The sequence below is a fragment of the Crocuta crocuta genome, unplaced genomic scaffold (assembly GCF_008692635.1).
Source record: "Crocuta crocuta isolate KB4526 unplaced genomic scaffold, BGI_CrCroc_1.0 scaffold397, whole genome shotgun sequence".
Classification (NCBI taxonomy): domain Eukaryota; kingdom Metazoa; phylum Chordata; class Mammalia; order Carnivora; family Hyaenidae; genus Crocuta; species Crocuta crocuta.
The window spans coordinates 446,911-466,622 of NW_027527387.1; the positions used below are offsets into that span (position 1 = coordinate 446,911).

Below are 19,712 nucleotides of genomic sequence, written 5' to 3' on the forward strand. Positions count from 1 at the left end.
TGGTTATATATATATATAGGTATTTGATATTTAATGTACTCTCTCAATAATTTTGTTACTGCATACCCTCATGAAGGCAAAATTTCTGTCTATGTTGATTATGTTTACATCCCTGATACTAGAATAGTGCCTAGCACATAATAGACACTTAGTAACTATTAGGGAAATAAATGAAAACATGTATCCATTGAAAAAAATCATCCGAAGAATTAAATGCGTTCTCTTTTACATCTATTATTCCAATAAATCTCCAAGTATGCATGGTATTTTGAAAATAAATTAAAAAATAATCTCTTCCATACCCTCAAGAGTTGTACCATATATTGTGCCTGAAATCTTTTCTTGCACTATGTTCAAATATTTTTTTAAACAAATGTTTTTGTTCATTTTGAGAGAGAGAAAGAGAGAGAGAAAGAGAGAAGGAGAGAGGAGAGCAAGCAGGGAGAGGGACAGAGAAATGGGGAGAGAGAATCCTAGGCAGGCTCCTTGAGCCAGCACAGAGCCTGACATGGGGCTTGAACTCACAAACCAGATCATGATCTGAGCTGAAATCAAGAATCAGTCATGTAACCAGCTGAGCCACCCAGGCACCTCTCAAATACTTCTGAAGTACAATATGTTCTGGAAAGCTGCATGTCAACTTAAAAACTATGCAGTATCAAAATTATTGAGAGAGCAAGTTAAATGCCCCGGTATATGTGTGTAAACATGACTTTGAGAATAAGGCTGCCATCAATCCTGAGCTCTTCTGATGTTTTACTAAAAGGTCATTCTCAGCTTAGTCTTATTAAGATACGAAAGTATGCATAGTAGGCCAACCTACTGGCAATTTAGAATGAAGGAGTATGAATGCTGAACTCACATTTACCCTGGAGGACTGAAACTTTGTCATCACTATCAGGCTTGCATAGATTCAATGACTTTTAGAGCTGAGCAGTTACTAATATTTACCCAGTTTTTATGACTTGTAAATTAATTTTAAATACATGATTAGAGTGGATTCTAAACTTCATCCTGTGAAGTATCTATCCTTCTTTTAATGTAATAAAAAACAAGTTTAGAGATATGAATAATTAAGTTAAATGGTGCTTATAATGTGACAGGTGTTGTTCTTTGCATTTATTAACTTATTTGATTTTCATAAAACCTCATAAGGTAGGTAGTAGGATTCATTTTACTAATGAAAAAACATGAGCACAGAGAGATCCAGTAACTGGTCCAAAGTCGATGGAAATGTTGGGATTTGTGCTTAAGTGAGTTACCTCAAAAAGTGATAAAATCAGAAACATGATTTAGATTTTTTTGCCACTAGGTCTTATGCACTCTTGGTATACCACAGTGCCTTTAGAGTCTAAACTAGTCTGTTTATAGGTATTTAATGTGAGCCACATATGAAATTTAAAATTTTCCAGTAGCCAAAATACAAAAGTAAAAAGAAACAAGTAAAACTAACGTTAACAATACATTTTCTTTAAAGCAATATATCCAAAATAATATCCAAAATGTAAGTCAACACATAATCAATACAAAAGTATTAAGGAGATATATACCTTTTCTCACTAAGTCTTCCAAATCCAGTGTGTATTTTGGTATCTCAATTCAGACTAGCCACACTTTCAGGGCTGAAACCAGGTCTGAGCCATTAGGCCTAAATCCTTTGTATAGAGATAAGAATATTAAGTTTGGAGAAGTGAATCCTCATGCTTGAAGTTAATCAGGTGCTTAAACGTCAAGTTGGTGAGCAGACCTGAAGAGAAAAATCAATTGCCAAGACCTGAAGCTGGGATAAAGACTCTGCTGCCTTGTGTGTAGAGTGTGGGTCTGAGGCAGCTATCCTGCATGGTCCTCTCAGCAGCTGGTCTCCAAACCTAAATAACAGAACCCATCATACTGGCTCTCATTTCCTGCACTTAGAAGTCCAAGCCAGCTGGTTTCACTCTCCAGGCGAGCACATGTTAAACACTATTTGTTTATTTACTGTTGCAAAGGGGGCATAAAACAGAAAGAAAAAGCCAAAAGGTTTGAATCTCCAAAGACATAGGAGCTTGGAAACTCCCTCTTTTTATGTACAGATGAAATACAGATGGGCTCAAAAGCATATCATCATAATGTGTTTCAGTTTGGGAAGAAGGCTGGGATCCTAAGGACTTTAGAAGTGTTGTTTTAGGGACATTCCCCTACCTTATCACGAATGCTGTGGGCTCTTATTGGCTTACTACATTCTCCTGTTGACTGCTGCAAAACCCAGAATAATTTCTATGTTTTTACCCTAAATTCATTCAAATTCTTCAGGTTGCCAGAGCCACAATTGATCTAAAGATAAGTAGAAGCCTAAACTAGCAGTTTCTTTAGTACTATCTTAATAAGTACATTACTAGATTCCATAGGATTTGAATTTTAGAGTTGAGGATCTTAAAACGTCACCTAACTGACTTTCAAACTTTCTTTTCTTTTCTTTTCTTTTCTTAAATTTTTAATGCTTTTTAAAATTTATTATTGAGACAGAGAGAAACAGCATGAGCGGGGAAGGGGCTGAGAGAGAGGGAGACACAGAATCTGAAGCAGTCTGCAGGCTCTGACCTAGCTGTCAGCACAGAGCCCCATGCAGGGGCTCGAACTCACGAACCGTGAGATCATGACCGGAGCTGAAGTCGGACGCTTAATCCACTGAGCCACTCAGGCGCCCCCAAACTTATTTTTCTTAAGGTAATGTTACAACTGTTTTTTCAGAAGAGGTCATACTTGAAATTCACATATGAAGCAGATAGTGGTGGAGCTGCTGTGGGGAAAAGTAGGTCTGGGGACTGGAGCCATACTCTGTGCATCTTTTATTGTTTGATCTGGCAACTGTCAAGGCTACTCTGTGGAGTTTAGGGGTCTAATTAATACAGTTGAAAAACACTGATTTAGTTCATTTCCCCACTCCCATTTTTTTCTCCCTGTTAGGTGGATGAAAGCCAGAGACGTGCAATTCTGAAATGTTTGCATTTATGAAAATAAGTCCAGGCATGCATAGTAGAGTGATAGAACAATCAATAGAAAGAACTATCATGAGAAAGAACCAAAGTAGGCCCAAGGTAGGCCCACATTATTGCCTTCTTATGGAAATAGAACAAATCTGAGCTTGGTTGGCAAGTGGATTGATGGACACACACACACACACACACACACACACACACGCGGATAAATCTGACAAGACATTCAGTTTTGACAGGAATATGAGTTTAATTTTAGCAAATGAACATGAGGTGACAGCAATTTCACATGGCATCATTTATAAGTGCTAGCTGGTCTTGAATTGGAACCTGAAAAGCCATATGGGAGTTGTCTGCTCATAATGGAAACCCTGGGGCCAAAACAGACTGAGGAAGTGTGGAGACAGAAGAATTCTCTAAGAAAGAGTATGAAGAGAAGACCAACATCTGAGACTTGAAGAATGAATGAACATTAAGATATCAGAAGAGCAAGAGAAACCAGTTAAGATGATGGTGAAGGAATAGCGGAGAGGTAGGGGGTAAAAGATCCAACCATTTTCAGCCCTTCCCTGTGGCACCTTTGACAAAACAATTAGCCTCTCTTCCTAAAACCAATGCAATAGGCTCCTAATTGAACCAAGCATGTATCTTTTATTTATTGCTTTTATTAAAAATAAAAACATAAGTGAAAGTTCATTTTACCCTTACAATTCTTCATTGTAGTAAAGGTCTTTAAAATGACTATCGATTCTCTTAAATAGAATCATTTCCTTCCTTCCTCCCTCCCTTTCTTCCTTCTTGCCTTCTTTTATTTTTTAAGTCCTGTCATTTGAATATATTGAGGTGTATGCTCTCTTGTCAAGCTCAAGGTGGAAGGAGAACCTTTTTTTTGAGATAGGAGTGCTGTTGTTCACTTAAAAAACCACTACATTGACAATTTTATGCCAATGTTATAATGAAAAATAAAAGATACAAATTGGCAACAACCATTATAGTATAAAATCATGCAGTGTTCTTCCCTTGCTTTGATTTCATATTTTATGGTGATGCTACTAATTTGAATTTTATTTTGATTCTACTTAGTTTTTGTTAGGCTACCAAAGTAGATTATATATTTTCCTATAAAATCTTTCATTTTGTCATTTAAAGAATTTGTTTTTTTGTTTGTTTGGTGTGTGTGTGTGCGTGCGCGCGTAGGTGTGTTGGACAGAATCGTTAAGTCAACCTACAAATGTGTATTGAATATGTATTGTGTTATTTGCTTTATCATGGATGTTGAAGAATAATACAAAATAAGAAGACAAATTTTCTGCTTTTAAGACTGTTGCTATTAGGTTGACATGATTAATTTAATGGACTATAAGGCAAAAATTAAACATTCTTTTAAGCAAATCCAAACCTCAGTCATACAGTTTAACTGTCTATGTATTTGGGAGCATTGACCATCACTGTCCTCTTCCTCAGGAAATTTTATCCATCATCATCTTCCTAGTTCTAATCTGAAGAGTATAATTCTTATTCAGAGTTCCATTTGGAGGTTCTTCTTTTTAGTTTAAGGTGCAGACCCCAATTCATATTAACATTCAATAGAGGAATACTTCAAGACCTACAAAAGGCACCATTAACAGTGGAATTGCAGATATCACAAAATTACCAAAGAAAGTATAGCACATAGGCATTTTGTTTTTGGGTATTTCCTGCTGGCTTTCCTTAAGTAATGTCATCTGTCAAGGGCCTACTTCTGTCTATTCAAGGCTGGACCCACTTCTGGGTAACCCGCTTGCCAAGGCCTTACTTTACCTTGCACATCCTTCATCAAAGAGGAATTCTTGTTTGAAGTGCCTGTAAGTGGAATAGGTGTGTTTGGTAGTCCATTTCTACTCATTTGTATTTTCCTTTACGGAGTGAGAAAATGAGGCTCAGGTGAATTTGTAAGTGATTTGCCCAGGGCCCTATAACCTGTTTCCATGTAGCCAAAACTAGGATCTCTTTGTTGGTGTTCTTTTCACTATATCACACAGCCTTTCTGAGCTGTGTTTTCATAAACTTCTTCATGTACTTATGTCATGTAGCAACAGCACTGAGGAAAGAAACACTTCACTGTGTGGTTTGGTGTTATTATCATAACAATGATTAAATTAATAATATTTCTCGATAACTTTCATTATTGTTGACCACTAACAATAATAAGTGTAGGGGTCATTGAACAAGTAATGCTTACTTTCAATTATGAAAACCATAAGAATAATTTTGAAAACAAATTCTCAAGAACATATAATGATTTTTCTTTTCACTTCATATGCTCCCATTTAAAGACTCCTTATCATAAAGGTGCACAGTGACTCTGGGCCTTTTCTCAAGTAAGAGATTTGTCATCTTCTTACCCTGGATAGAAACCTTCCTTTCTACACATAGATTTCAAAGCCTTTTGTAATCCTAGACCTCTAGCATTTCTAGTACAGTACTGCATAGTAACCTTAATTCCCCTTCAGTTTGGAAAACATGCTTCTTTAGAGGCTCAGGACAACAGATACCTTATGAATACATTTGTGTACATATTTAAGTCTTCTGAATTATAATCTAAAAATTAATATTTAAAATTTAATTTCTAGGTTGGAACCATAGGTTCAAAGGATATGACTGTCTATTTGGCACTTGTGAAGAATGACTTATTTTGCTTATTACAGTGTAGTGTTATCAATAAAGGCAAGATGTTGGAAACCACTGATAGGTCCAGCATTATTATTATTATTATTTTTAAATATTTTTATTTATTTCTAGGAGAGAGAGAGAGAGACAGCGTGAGCAGGGGAGGGTCAGAGAGAGAGGGAGACGCAGACTCTGAAACAGGCTCCAGGCTCTGAGCTGGCAGTCAGCACAGAGCCCGACGTGGGGCTTGAACCCACGAACCGCGAGATCATGACCTAAGCGAAAGTCGGTCGCTTAACCGACTAAGCCACCCAGGCGCCCCAGGTCCAGTATTATTAAAGGAATAGATTTTGAATAAGTGATGACAAGGTTTCTGGGATAGAATATCACTTGGTTGTTAAAACATACATGAAATACTCAAAGGTTAAACAAAAATACTGGGGAAAATGGTATGTATGCTTTATTCCAGTTTTGGTAAATTTATGTCTGTGGAAGGTGGTATGCAAAAGTGAAATTAGTTTTCTACTTTCTGAGGACAGGTAAAGTATGGGTCATTTTGTTATTATGCTATATCATTATTTAATGTTATTTCATGATTCCTGTAGTCAAAAAAGTGGTACATTTCATACTGTAATAACCATTTAATTTGGTTTATAAGTTGCTGAAAAATTTGTTACATTGAAGTCACTTGTCATTCATTTTATCAAACTGTGTAAGTAACTTGACCTCTCCAAGCTTTAGTGTCTTCATCTGTAAAATGCAAGAGCACAGAGCTCTCATATAATTTGAGAATTAGCTCACCAAGTGGTTGTTCTTTCTATTTCTGGTCACCTTCCTTATTCATATGCAGGGCTCAGCTGTGATTTACTTCTGGTTCATTTCCAAAACCAAAAGTTCAATGATGGAGTCTTCTCCTCATTGGGGATATTTGAAGGAGCAAGTCAGGGGCCAAATATGTGTACCAAATGTGCTTTGAAAAATGGCAGCATCAATAAAATTAAGTCCACATTTTCTTAAGAGAACTCTTTTCTAGAGGCCCAAATATTTGGATGAACAAGTGAATATTTAAAAAGATGACTTTTGTTGCTTCTTTGTACTTTAGTCACACTGAAGTACTGAATTGATTTACCCTTCAGAAGTGGAAAGTCATGGGACCTAAGTGAAAGATCCAGCAGAACAGCAGCATAGAATTATGGAGTGGCTATGTGACAGTCCACTTGCCATGAGTAAAGGTGAGAAGTGGAACCCTATTCAGAGCTCTTAATTTGAGAGTTTTCTCTGGAAACATAGAAGGACTTGGTGCTCCAGGTATCTTTTCTCCTCTTCTTAATTTTTTCTTTTTTCTGATTAAGCTTTCCCACCTGAATGAAATGTAGGCTTTGACATTACCTGTCATCTAATATCACCCGTCACCTGATATCACCGTTAGCATCATCTAAGAACTACAATGTTTGACAACTGTCCTGTGATTGATTCATAATGGATTACATTTAGATTAAATATGAATTGCCAATTGCTTTCTGAAAAATAGAGTTCGGGGCACCTGGGTGGCTCAGTCAGTTAAGCATCTGACTTTGGCTCAGGTCATGATATTACAGTTTGTGGGTTCAAGCCCTGCATCAGATTCTGTGCTGACAGCTTGGAGCCTGGAGCCTGCTTCAGATTCTGTGTCTCCCCCTCTCTCAAAAATAAACAAACATGAAATAAAAAGAGGAAAACTCCATACCGATAGTGTTATTAAAAAGCACTAAGATTAGCTTCAATATTATATTTTTGTCAGCATATGGACCTGTTTATTCAATGCTACTATATTGATGTGTTCTCCAGGAGTTTTTAGGAACTGAATTCAATCTACGAATAAAGAAACAAGCATCCACTGAAACATCTAACAGCATGGACATGGTGTGTGAGTACTTGCACTTATAAAAAGACACAATCTTGATTTTAAGATTAAGATGTAGGTGATGGAGGAGAGGTGGATGGAAGGGAAAGGGTAGTGCAGGTAGTGGTGTAAAAGGGATAAGTATCTGAATGACTATTAAACAAGGCTGCATGAAATACATTACTACAGATATAAACAATGCACTGAGGATTCTGGAGGATGGATATCATTAACTTCTTTGGGAAAAGGCTTCTTGGAGGAGATGACATTTATAAAGTAAATGAAAAATGAGCACAGAGATATGGCAAGGCATTTGATTTCAGGCAGTCTGATGTTACTGGAGTATAGTATGGGTAAGAGAATGCGGAGATGGAGATCATCCTATGTTTGAGAATGGTAGATCATTTCTAAATAACAGAGCATTAAATATACATATACAATGCAAGCTTTTATAAAGTGTATATAATCACTCAAATCAGCTAACTAGAATACACATTAATATTTATTAAAATCATGTTCTGTAATTATGAGATGTCCAAGAAAATGATAGAATCTTGCATTGAGTCTCCGACCTATCCCATACTATCCCATATAAAATCTGAAAGGTTGGTAGAGCCGTGCTGAGTACAGTAAGGGCACATACATATAGGGTGAGTGCCAAGATGCTAGGACCCACTGTGTATCCTGTGGGCTGGGTTGTCCCTTTGCTACATTAATTCTGTATCACACATTCATTCTATAAAAGACTGAGTGAGCAGTAATTTATATATACTAGGCATTGTGCTAAAATCCAGGAATACAATAGTGAATTAGTAATTCAGTCCCTGACCTCAAGAGCTAAGAATCCTGAGATGGAGCTGAGGTTGGTGGAGATAAAAATAAGCAGAGATTCAAATACAGAGTGCTTGATAAGGGACATAAAGAATGCTGTGGGAGCACACAGTAGAATATGTATTTCAGACAGGATGGGTTGTGGAAGAGGTCCTAAAGAAGTGCTGTTCAAGCCTAGGAAGGTAGGAATGAGGCAGGTGACCTTGGAAAAACTATGCCAGAGGAAGTTACATGTAAATCTAGAGAGCAGAGTTAGTAGGGAAAATGAGAGGGAAAGAGAGAAGACGGAATATACATACATGGTGCTTTCTAGGAAGTGAAAAACAATATAGCTGAAAGCTATAGTGTAAGGTAGGTTGAGGGGGAACTTGGGGTTCTACTTGTGTTTATGAAAGATTGCAGAGGGTTAGGGCAGGAGGTGGGAAGACCAGCTAGGGTGCCTGTATGAATCTCATCCATATCATGATGGTGGTCTGAACTTGGGTAGGAGCCATGAGGATGGAGAGAAGTGAGTGAATCCTCAGCACAACTTGGAGATGATTCCTTAAGACCTAGGCATGGCCTGGAGGTGGAGTGTGAGGGAGAGGAAGGTGCTAAGCATCCTCCCACTGTCTGTCTTGGCCATTGGGACAGTGGTAACTGTTAGCTGAGTCCCATCGGTAGTGCCGGAAAAGACTGAGCCCATGAAACTGCAAGGTTGCTCGTTTCTGGATAGTGCCAGGCCGACGTCAATTAGCATGTGGGCTGTTTGCTGTGAGTGGGAGTGGCAGGGCTACGGTTTGTTTTTATTCTTCCTTCTTGAGACAATCTCTAATCATACTCGTTCAGTACAGAAAATGAGCTGCCCCCGCTTCACTCAATTGAAATCCAAAAATGTACCAAATGACTAGACGACGGCTTTTAGTGAGGAGTTCGAAAGGAAATCAGCTCCTCATGCTGCCGACTGAAAATGGGTAATTACAATATATTTAACACATTCGACTTTATTAGTTTTGAAATTAGTAAAGCTCTTTTTGTGGAGCCACAAAATTCTATCACTAGGAAACCTTTTTAGAGATTACTGACAAATGTTACAGATGAAGAAATTGTATAGGTTAAATTACAGGCTCAACGTCAATTGCCTGGTAGTTATTTTTTCTCTCTCTAAATTGCAGTGATGATGTCTTGAAAAAATGTTGATTAAACAAGTGAAAGCAGGCATATGTCATCATAGGACCCACAGAATTGTTTTATGTTGCTATTGAAATGCTCTGAAAATTTTTTGTGGTAAAATGAAAGGGTTGAAATACAATCAGTTGAAATAGACTATGGTATAGTTTCTTTTCTTGGTGATCATGCCTGCTTTTAGATTCTTTTAAGTGATTTATGTACATTTATCCAGGGCATAATTATCTTGATTAATATTGAGAAATATGGTATTTATAATCCCAATGTTTAACAAAGTGCTACATGATTAGTCCTTTAAAAATAATGAACCCTCTTGTATACATAATTTCATTTCAGATTATCAAGTGCCAACTAATATTTTCAAAATTTTAATAACCCATATATAATGGATTCAGAGGAAATATGTGAGGGGTATCATAGCTCTGATATTATAAATCAATGAGAAATTAAACCACATTTTAGTATACTGCAGCAGTCACATTTTTCTGGTCTTCTGTCTTTTGCATTTAGATACTAGATGTCTATTATTTAATCACAGAAATGATTTAGAAAAATGAAGTTATTAAAAATTAGAAAAATTTTAAATATGCCATTTTATACACATAATTATTGATTTGGCCCTGTTGTCACCAAAGAATAAAAGTCCGGTCTAGGATTAGTAAGTCTCAGTCAGGCCTCCAGCTCTATTCCCTAACATAGGAAAACAAACATTGAACATATTCTATGTTGCTTTTATCTTTATGACTTCTAAGGGAGATGAGATTTGTCAAGAGTTCTTTTCCTGGTGGAATACAGACCAGATCTTCTATTTTCCTGAACAAGCAGAACCAAATTCCTTGAATCTTCTTAAATGACCAAGCAGTTACTGCTAAGCTTTTGTGTCAATTAGTAAAGGCCCTGGGTCAACATGTTAGGAATTACTAAAACAGAATCAATTTTTTTCTTTCTTTCCCTTCAAAATTTGGGGAAGCTTTAGGGACGTCAAAGTTCCTTTTCTTCATGGGTATCTTTGAGTTTCATCAGTTTGTAAGCCTATATGGTAGAAGGAAATTATGATAAAACACTCAGGGAAAAAGTTAAAATTAAACTATAATGACTGCTTAATATGGGATTTACTTATGTAACTTTCTAAACTTTTAATATACAAATATAAAATTGATGTTTATTGAGTAGTTATTTCCTACTGTGTCTAGAAAATATCTCCAAATACCAATAATAATCTTAAGCATGCCAAGTCTTTCACATTTATTACTTCATGGATTCCTCATCTAAGAGGTAGGTAGTTACTATCCCCATTTAACAAATAGGGAGACAGAAATTTAAAAGAAGTGACTTGCTCAACATCAAATTTTAAGTGATGGAGGCTGGTTACCTATGACTGTTGGATTTCAGAGCTTAGGTTCTTCACCCCATTGTGATACCACCAAAGAGAATATTTGAGTCTCTGTGAAGGAGATGGTTTGTATTCAGAGTTCTCCCTTCATAATGTGCTTCTGGATATATAGCTGTACAGCTACATCATCTTTCCTACATCCAAATTTGGAAATGGCATTTGACAAGCTTCTGCAGAGCTTAGAAAGCCCAAGAGGGTAAAAGCGCATGTGATGTTTAGCTTTTGAGACTTCCTGGGCCTAGCTGGTTCTTTTGCAGTTGGTACATTTGGTATTGCATGTTTTTTTTTTTTTAATTTATTTTAATGTTTTATTTATTTCTAGGAGAGAGAGAGAGAGAGAGAGAGAGAGACAGTGTGAGCAGGAGAGGGTCATAGAGAGGAGACACAGACTCTGAAACAGGCTCCAGGCTCTGAGCTGGCAGTCAGCACAGAGCCCGACGCGGGGCTCGAACCCACAAACCGCGAGACCATGACCTAAGCAAAAGTCGGACGCTTAACCGACTAAGCCACCCAGGCGCCCCTAGTATTGCATGTTTTCTAAGAAGCTGCCCTTATGCTCTTGTTGCTGAGACAAAATATAGATACAGCTCACTTTTTTCAAACTTCAACTGTACTCCTGCATTCTTGATTGTTACTCATACTCCCTAGTTGAGCTTACTGAGTAAAGACAGAAATATGGGGTGCCTGGGTGGCTCAGTCAGTTAAGCGGCTGACTGCAGCTCAGGTCATGATCTCGCAGTTCGTGAGTTCGAGGCCCGCGTCAGGCTCTGTGCTGACAGCTCAGAGTCTGGAGCCTGCTTCAGATTCTGTGTCTCCCTCTCTCTCTGCCCCTCCCCTGCTCTTTCTCTCTCAAAAATAATAAATGTTAAAAAAAAAAATTAAAAAAAGTAATATGTTGGATAGGTGAAGAGGGGAAGCTGATGTGGACAAAACAGGACAAAAGTCTGTTTAATGAAGTACCTTGAGGGGCACATGGGTGGCTCAGTCGGTTGAGCGTCCGACTTCGGCTCAGGTCACGATCTTACGGTTTGTGGGCTCGAGCCCCTGCTGATGGCTCAGAGCCTGGAGCCTGCTTCAGATTCTGTGTCTCCCTCTTTCTGACCATCCCCTGCTCACGCGGTCTCTCTCTCTCTCAGAAATAAATAAAACATTAAAAAAAAAAAGTGCCTTGGATCAATTCTTTACCTGGCATTTCTCTCTCAAGAAAATTCACTCTTTAAATATGCACTGAGGAAACCCCTCCTCTTCCAGAAGATGCAGTAGACATCCTTTTTCCTATTTCTTCCACTAAGTACCACTAAAAACCCTGTACATTATGTATATAAAACAAACATAAGAAGATTCTGAAAGGTGGAAAGAAGGCAGACCTCAGGACCAGAAGCCAGAAGTAGTGGTGAATTCTCTGGATTTTCTTTTCCCTCATAGTTCTCTGACTAGGTACTAGGTACTCTGAAGCTAGCGACCGAGAAATGCCAATGGGCTCAGACATGTTCATGCATCAGCAGAGACCATGGAGAAAGGAGAAGGTCTGGACTTTCACTTCCACCCAGGAACCACACTGCACCCTACAGAATTCTGGGTCAGGGGAGGGCACGTGAGGAGGAGCAATGAGGCGTCCCTGGACTTCTACCTCTATGTGGCAGTAATGAGTCAACAATGTCCCCTGCCCTGAGGCAGCATTGTCAGAGGAGGCCTGCTAAAATAGCTTTAAAGATGACCCAGTCTTTTTAATATCATACCTAAAATGTGCAGGTATTAATGGAAAATCGCTCATCATTCCAAGGAAAATCTCAGCTTGAATGAGAAAAGACAATCAACAAATGCCAATACTGAAATGACATGGATGTTAACATTACCTGACAAGGATTTTGGAGCAGCCATGATAAAAGATCAAAGAACAATTACAAACATGCTTGACACAAATGAACATAGCAAGTCTCAGCAAAGAAACAGAAGCTACAAAGAAAAGTAAATGGAAAATTTAGAGCTAAAACATACATGGGCACAATCTGTGAACTTGGGGATAGAATGCTAGAAATTATCCAGTCTGAACAACAGAGAAAAGACTGAAAAGGAAAAAAAAAACCATAGGGCAAGTGGAACTGCAGCAAAAGATCTAACAACTGGGTCACTGGAGTCCCGGAAGTAAAGGAGAATAAAGGGATGGAGCTGAAAGACTGTTTGAAAAAATAATGGCTGAAAATTATCTACAATTGGGAAATGACATAAACCCATGGGTTCAAGAAGCTGAGTCAACCCCAAACAGGACAAACCCAAACATATTCATGCCAGGACACATCATCGCCAACCTTCTCTTAAGAATAGAGAAAAAAATCTTGAAAGCAGCCAGAAAGAAGCGATGTAGGAAATGCACTCATTTTTGGCATTAGAGGAATGGGTCGGTTATCAACACTTCTTGTTGATTTTAATTCTTAGTCTTCTGCCTTGGTAACTCAACTTATCTGAACATGCACAGAGCATTTACTAGACATCTATAAATTATGCTGGCACTTGGGGGACATGTATCAATCCCATTCTTCCTGTAACTGCTCCACAGTTACAGGTATTATCCGTCAGAGCAAATCAAGAAATTCCAGAATTTGAAAGAACCTCAAAAAACAAACAAATGAAAAAAACCCCATCAAGAACAGAAATTTTTAATTTGGGATTTCTGGATGGGCTTCTGCTCTGTGAACTAATTGAAATTAATCTAAAAATGCCGGCATGTATGTGGATTTTTCCAGGAAAAGAACCATAGTTTTCATCAGATTCTCAAAGGAGTTGGTGGCCCAAAAAAGTTAAAAGCCATTGTAAGCTTCCGATCTTTTCAGGCTAAACCATATAATCCAACCTAGGTAGAAAAGCAGCTAAAAGCAGAAAAGGTACTCCTCATATATGTTAAAATTCCTGAATGCTACCTCATAATTCTCTACTTTTTAAGGGAAAACTAAGAAAATGGCAGTTTTCTAATCCCTTCAAGTCACTTCTGGAAATACATGTTCATTAAAGAATATTTGCCTGTAGTCTTATTTTGATCATTTTAAAAATAGTACTTGAGGTGATTAAATGGCTAATGCACTGTGATTTCAAATGTACTTCAAGTTTGATTCCTCCCAATGCCAATGGAAAAGTTCAGACATACAAAGCAGCAGCAGCAATGTCTCGACATTAGTACCAATGGGCTGGTTTATGAGATATGACAAACTGTTCTACAATCTACATTTAAGTCCTATTAATTACAAAATGTGTAACTGCCAATTTACCTGAACAAAAAATGTTAGTGCATTCCCTTGTGAAAAAATAAAACAGCTAGGTCAAACAGATCCATTCAGTTTCTGTCTTCACAGCACAGCTGTCCCTCACTCCCTGTATCTTCTACCTGATCCGTAATACAAGTTAGGGGAGTTCATCTGCAGGAACACACTATAAACAGTTTTAGGTTGCTACAGCTTAAATTAATACATCAAAATTAATGCTCCAATGTCACCAGGAGAGCCAGAAATTGGATAATACATTATTTCAGTAAAAACTTGATTACCTGCTTCCAGTAGGTCCCTAAAGTAGTTTGATTTACTCAGATATTCTCCACTGGCTCTATCTACAGAATCAAAGAATCACCAAGGAAGCGCCTTCGTTAAACATACAACTCCAGGCTCTAGCCTCAAATTAACCACAATGCAACTAGAAGGATTTGGGAATCTGAAAGTTTTATCAAGTCCTTCAGGTGACTCTTGAGCTCACACAGGTTAGTCTTCTTAAACTTGAATATGCATACAAATTATTCTAGGTTCTTGATACAAATGCAGATTCTGATCCAATTGGTCTGGAAGGGGCCTGAGATTCTGCATTTCTAACAAGCCCCCAGGTGATACTGCTACTTTGAGGACACTTGAGTTGTATGATCAGAGAGTGTATTTTTCACCTGGTTAATGTGTAAATCATTATAGGCCATTATATTTTCCTTCTGTATCTGGATTCTCTAACAGGGAATTGTACCTTGATACTGCCCATTTCTCACTTATCACTGATAGTGTCTCTAGAAGCTAGTGTGATCACTTGAGGTAAGGCATTTAGCTGACATACAAGTTCACAAAAAGACAGCCTGAAATAGAAATGAACATCACACATTAACTTACAACATAATGGGTTTATATTTAATATAGTACGTCTCACCGTGGAGATGTTACTCAGTTAATATAGAGGTTTTTTTTTTTTTAACATTAAGTCTCTTCTCCATTTAACTGTCCGTATAAAGTATTTTTTTACATTATATATTTTCTCCATTTTAACATTAGATACACTGAGTATATTTTTGTTACCTCCCCCCAACCAAAGAAATAAAAATTTTAATTTCTGAATATATTTGATATCTAAGTGCAATATTAACTGGGATATAACAAAACAAAAATCTAATAAAAATATGGAGAAAAGACTCCTTGGTGATGCAGGAGGCAGTGGTAATTTCCAAGGATTCTGGATAAGGGTTTCCTTCTTCCGATTTCATGCGCTTTGAGAATTCCAAAACTTTGAAATAATATGTAAATTTCAGTCATCTGACTTCTTTGAGCCTGTTTCTAACTAATACATATGAATTATACACTGCTTTTTTTCAGCGCATTTTTTGTTGTGAAAACATTTTTTTCCCCATTTAACATATATCAGTTTGTTCCCATTTACAGGGAGACAAGAATGTGAAAATATCCTATTTCTTCTGAACTTTCAGACACTAAAGATCAGTTTTTAACCTCAATAATTCACAAAGATTTTCTGGGCAAGGTCTGATTCGGAAGGCCCATCAAAATCACATTTGTCCATTTCTCTTTCGTGCATATACCCCCAAACAAGCACAAATGCCTGTAATGCTGAGAGCCACACCTAACAAGAGAGCGATTGCATCTCCAGCTTCTACTGCTTCAACAACAGGCAGCACCAAAAGCAGTGAAATGAGGACCAAGAACAACTGTGCTGAAATTGAAGCCATGATGTTGGGATCTTCAGGTATCTGGATCTTGAGGGCAGAAAGTTCCTAGAAGTCAAACATGGCAACAAAAAAGGAATCATTAAAATTTCCCACCTTTTCAAATGACACTATGAATACATAAATAACAATCCATATAACCTTTTAAATTTAAATTTCAGAGCCATTTCCCTATTTGAAAGGTAGAAAAAGTTTACATAAAAAGTTTTAAAGATGGTCATTTGAGGCTAACCTCCCCTTCCCATGATAATTCCTTGACTCTAGCAATGTTTCCACATGCTATCATGCCAACACCGTGTGAATCAACTAAGCAAATTGAACAGAATATAACTAAGAACAAACAGAAAACACCACCAGACACTCGGAAACTTACAATATCCTAATATTTTGAGTAAATGTTAAGAATCACATTTTCTTAGGATTTCTCCCACCCAGGAAATTCAGACAAATCTGGCAAAAGTCACGCAATATATAAGTCTGTAAAGTTGTGGGGAATTAGTAAGACTTACCAAAGAAAGTATTTATGTATAATCCTATCTGATTCGAAATACTCCCTTCCTGGAGTTCCGGATGCTGAGGCTAAGAGGTTCCACGTGACAGAGCCTAGTATCAGAAGGAGGTAGGATTTAGGAATTACTCACCATCATCATCATCATCATTATTATTTTAAGGACACAGCCACAGTGCAGAAGGAGGAAGTCGTTCGGAAGAGAGAGGAATGGATAATAACTAGAGAAAACAGTTCGTTCAGGCAGGGGAACTAGACTTAAAGTTGGTCAGTTCGCCGGCACAGGAAAAGCTAAAAATAAATCGAACCCAGAGAAAGTTTGTGCCAGGGGTTGATAGGATTTTTAAAAAACAATCCATGCTTTGTCCCGGATAGGTGCAAATATCCTTGTTTTACAAATATACTGAGGTAATCTTAAGTTTCCTTGGGAGAGGAGTTCGTACATTACCTTCCTGGAAGCAGCCATTACAGGAATGGCGAGGAGGGCGGGGTCTCCAAACTACACTTCCCACAATCCCCGCTGCCGACGTCTCCCAGGATGTGCCGGCGCGCTCCCCGGTAACTGGCTGAGGGAGTGACGAGCACGCGCTACCGGAGACGAGGAGGAGCTCGCCTGCGGGTCTTCCTCACAGCGCGCAGAATTTTACTGGTAAAGTGGTTTACAGTTTGTACAAACGCTCTCTCAAAAATGAGATAAAGAAATGACAGCACATGGTTTTTACCCTGCTTAAGGTTTCGAGACACACACATAGTTATGTCTTCTTCGAGTGAAATGAAGACACAGCAGCGGAAAGATAGCCCCCGAGCAGAGTCATTTGTCTCGGACGTTTTTAAATTAGCGGCTTCCAACATTGTGAAGCAGGGAATTCCCTGTCACCATCTTCCCTTACCTTATGACGTTTTGTTAATTCTTTTCAAGCAATAGGGAAAACACATTTAATTAGACATTTTGGAAAATGTTAAAACCGTTTGTAGGGAAAAGCAAAGTTCAGGAAAAAGGGTTTATAGGAAGATATGCATTCAGGTTCTAGAGTTGAGTTTCCCCATTAGTTCAAGAGTGTTAGTGATTCTTTTCAATTATGTTTTTGTAATACCCACCCTAACTGCCCCCAAATACTTATGAAAAGATATGAAACTATTACTTTTAAATCGTAAGTGTATTGTTTCCATATGTAAGCCAATCCTTTCCGAAAGACACTCGAGTTCTAGTACCTGTGAAGCCCTTAAATGAAACTTTCTAGTCACCCAGTTTTCTGAACTCTCATTTGCTGATTCGGCTATTTATTTGGCACCGTCAGATGGTAAGTTATTAATGACGTGGGTTAGGGATGAAGTCACTACGCTGTCTGAAAGCCAGTCTCTGGGATATTGCAGGTACATTCAGCTCGGTGCCCACAATTAGCACGTAATCTTGTATTGCACATTATCCTTTTCCATAAATGTTACCAATCTCTCTAAACTGATAGCAAAACCTTATATTCTTATCTCCTAACACAAACCCAGCACTAAAGTGGGCTAATCATAATCATTTGAATACATACATGTGCCAACAAGGTTTCATGAGACAAAGAAGCGCCAAATAAACCAAACCAAGGTCTCTTGCATATTAGAAGTCTGAGGATAACTACACAGTAATATTGTTTGCATTGCTTCTCTAAACTTGATTGTTTTAACATAGTTTTGTCTGCTCATTTGCTTTGAACTGCTTTTAGTTTTGTACCTTTCTAATCAAGTATATTTGAAACATATTACAAAATATCCTCTTGTATTCTAGTGTGAACACTTGGGGGATTTTATTTTTCCCTTTATGTTTATTAAAGCTAGCTAAAACAACAGACTATTTTAACGTTAGTGTTAACTGCAGGCTTGTTTCTGGATGTGTCAACATTAAAGATAATGGTTTGATTTTAAGTTTCAAGAGTCTGTGGATGGTAAAATGCTTTTTCTTTAAAATATTAAGAGGTCCCTTAATGACCTGAATCATCTGAAACAGAGTGGTAGGAGTTTGTGCAGGAGTGTTTTGGGCCCAAGTCGTTTTAATTAATTAATTATTTTTTTAAATTAAATGTTCTTATTTTTGAGAGTAAGAGAGAGTGGGGGAGGGGCAGAGAGAGAGAAAGGGACACACAAGATCCAAAGCAGGTTCCATAATGATGACAGCCAGCCCAATGTGGGCCTTGAATTCACTAACCATGAGATCTTGACCTAAGAGGATGTCAGACACTCAACTGACTGAGCCACCCAGGTGCCCCCAAGTAGTTTTAAATAAAGTTGATTAACTTCCCCTAACCATCCACCCATCCCAGTCAGGCAGTTTAACAACCAAATTGATATATATATGCTTTTGTGTGCTTTTTTCTAATCCTAGTAGCCAAGTAGTATGGTATTCTAGTTCTCAGTTTTTTTTTTACTACTCTAGTGATTTAAAAAAATCAGATAATTTATTCTTTGCTTAAAACTCTCCAGTTCCAACAAATTAAGCTGAAGTCCAGACTCTTTAAAAAACATTTTAATGTTTTATTTATTTCTGAGAGAGAGACAGCATGAGCAGGGGAGGGTCGGAGAGAGAGGGAGACACAGAATCTGAAACAGGCTCCAGGCTCTGAGCTAGCTGTCATCACAGAGCCTGATGCAGGGCTTGAACCCACGAACCGTGAGATTATGACCTGAGCCGAAGTTGGATGCTTAACTGACTGAGCCACCCAGGTGCCCCTGAAGTCCAGACTCCTTATCAAGGCTCCCAAAACCCTATGCATTCTGGCCTCTTTCTGAATTTTTGATGTCAATCCACCACTCACTCACCCATGCTTGTTCCATTCCAGTCACATTCATCTGTTTGCTCTATCTTAAACATGCCAGTTTTGTTGTTTCCTATTGAATTTGCCCTTGCCCTTATTTCTGCCAATAATACTTTTCTCATGGACATTTTCTTTTTTTTCTTCCTCTTTTTTTTACTTTTTATTTAAATTTTAGTTAACGTACGGTGCAATATTGGTTTCAGGAATAGAATTCAGTGATTCATCACTTACATACAACACTCAGTGCTCATCATGACAAGGGCCCTTTTTTATACCCATCACTCATCTAGCCCATCCCCCACCCACCACCCTCTATTACCCCTCACTTTACTGTCTGTCATTAGGAGTCTTTTGTGGTTTGTTTCCCTCTCTCCTCTTTCTTCCCCTTTCCAATATGTTCATCTGTTTTGTTTCTTAAATTCCACAGACAAATGTAGTCATATGGTATTTGTCTTTCTTGGATTGACTTATTTCACAAAGCATAATACATTTTAGTTCCGTCCACCTCACTGCAAATGGCAAAGTTTTATT

General features: G+C 37.9%; 1 protein-coding gene and 1 long non-coding RNA gene across 3 annotated transcripts in view; one reads left to right on the forward strand and one right to left on the reverse strand.

Annotated features, from left to right (window-relative positions):
• Nucleotides 1-15,024: 15,024 nt before the first annotated feature.
• SMIM30 (small integral membrane protein 30) lies at nucleotides 15,025-16,867 on the reverse strand. The gene is made up of 3 exons (XM_077752360.1): nucleotides 16,832-16,867; nucleotides 16,385-16,478; nucleotides 15,025-15,923 (listed from the first exon to the last, which is right to left on the reverse strand). Exon 3 carries the CDS (start codon nucleotides 15,876-15,878, stop codon nucleotides 15,699-15,701), a length of 180 nt encoding a protein of 59 aa, XP_077608486.1. The 5' UTR covers nucleotides 15,879-15,923; nucleotides 16,385-16,478; nucleotides 16,832-16,867; the 3' UTR covers nucleotides 15,025-15,698.
• Nucleotides 16,868-16,973: 106 nt separating this feature from the next.
• Nucleotides 16,974-19,712, forward strand: part of LOC144221846 (uncharacterized) — a 154,841-nt gene continuing 152,102 nt past the window's right edge. The window contains exon 1 of one of the 2 annotated variants that reach the window (XR_013332205.1): nucleotides 16,974-17,032. This is a non-coding gene — a long non-coding RNA (uncharacterized LOC144221846). The remainder of the gene's footprint in view (nucleotides 17,033-19,712) is intronic. The other variant, XR_013332206.1, reaches the window with a different exon arrangement.

Bases quoted from the DNA above. Each gene is read 5' to 3' on its own strand.
- SMIM30 (XM_077752360.1), bottom strand. From the start codon at position 15,878: ATGGCTTCAATTTCAGCACAGTTGTTCTTGGTCCTCATTTCACTGCTT.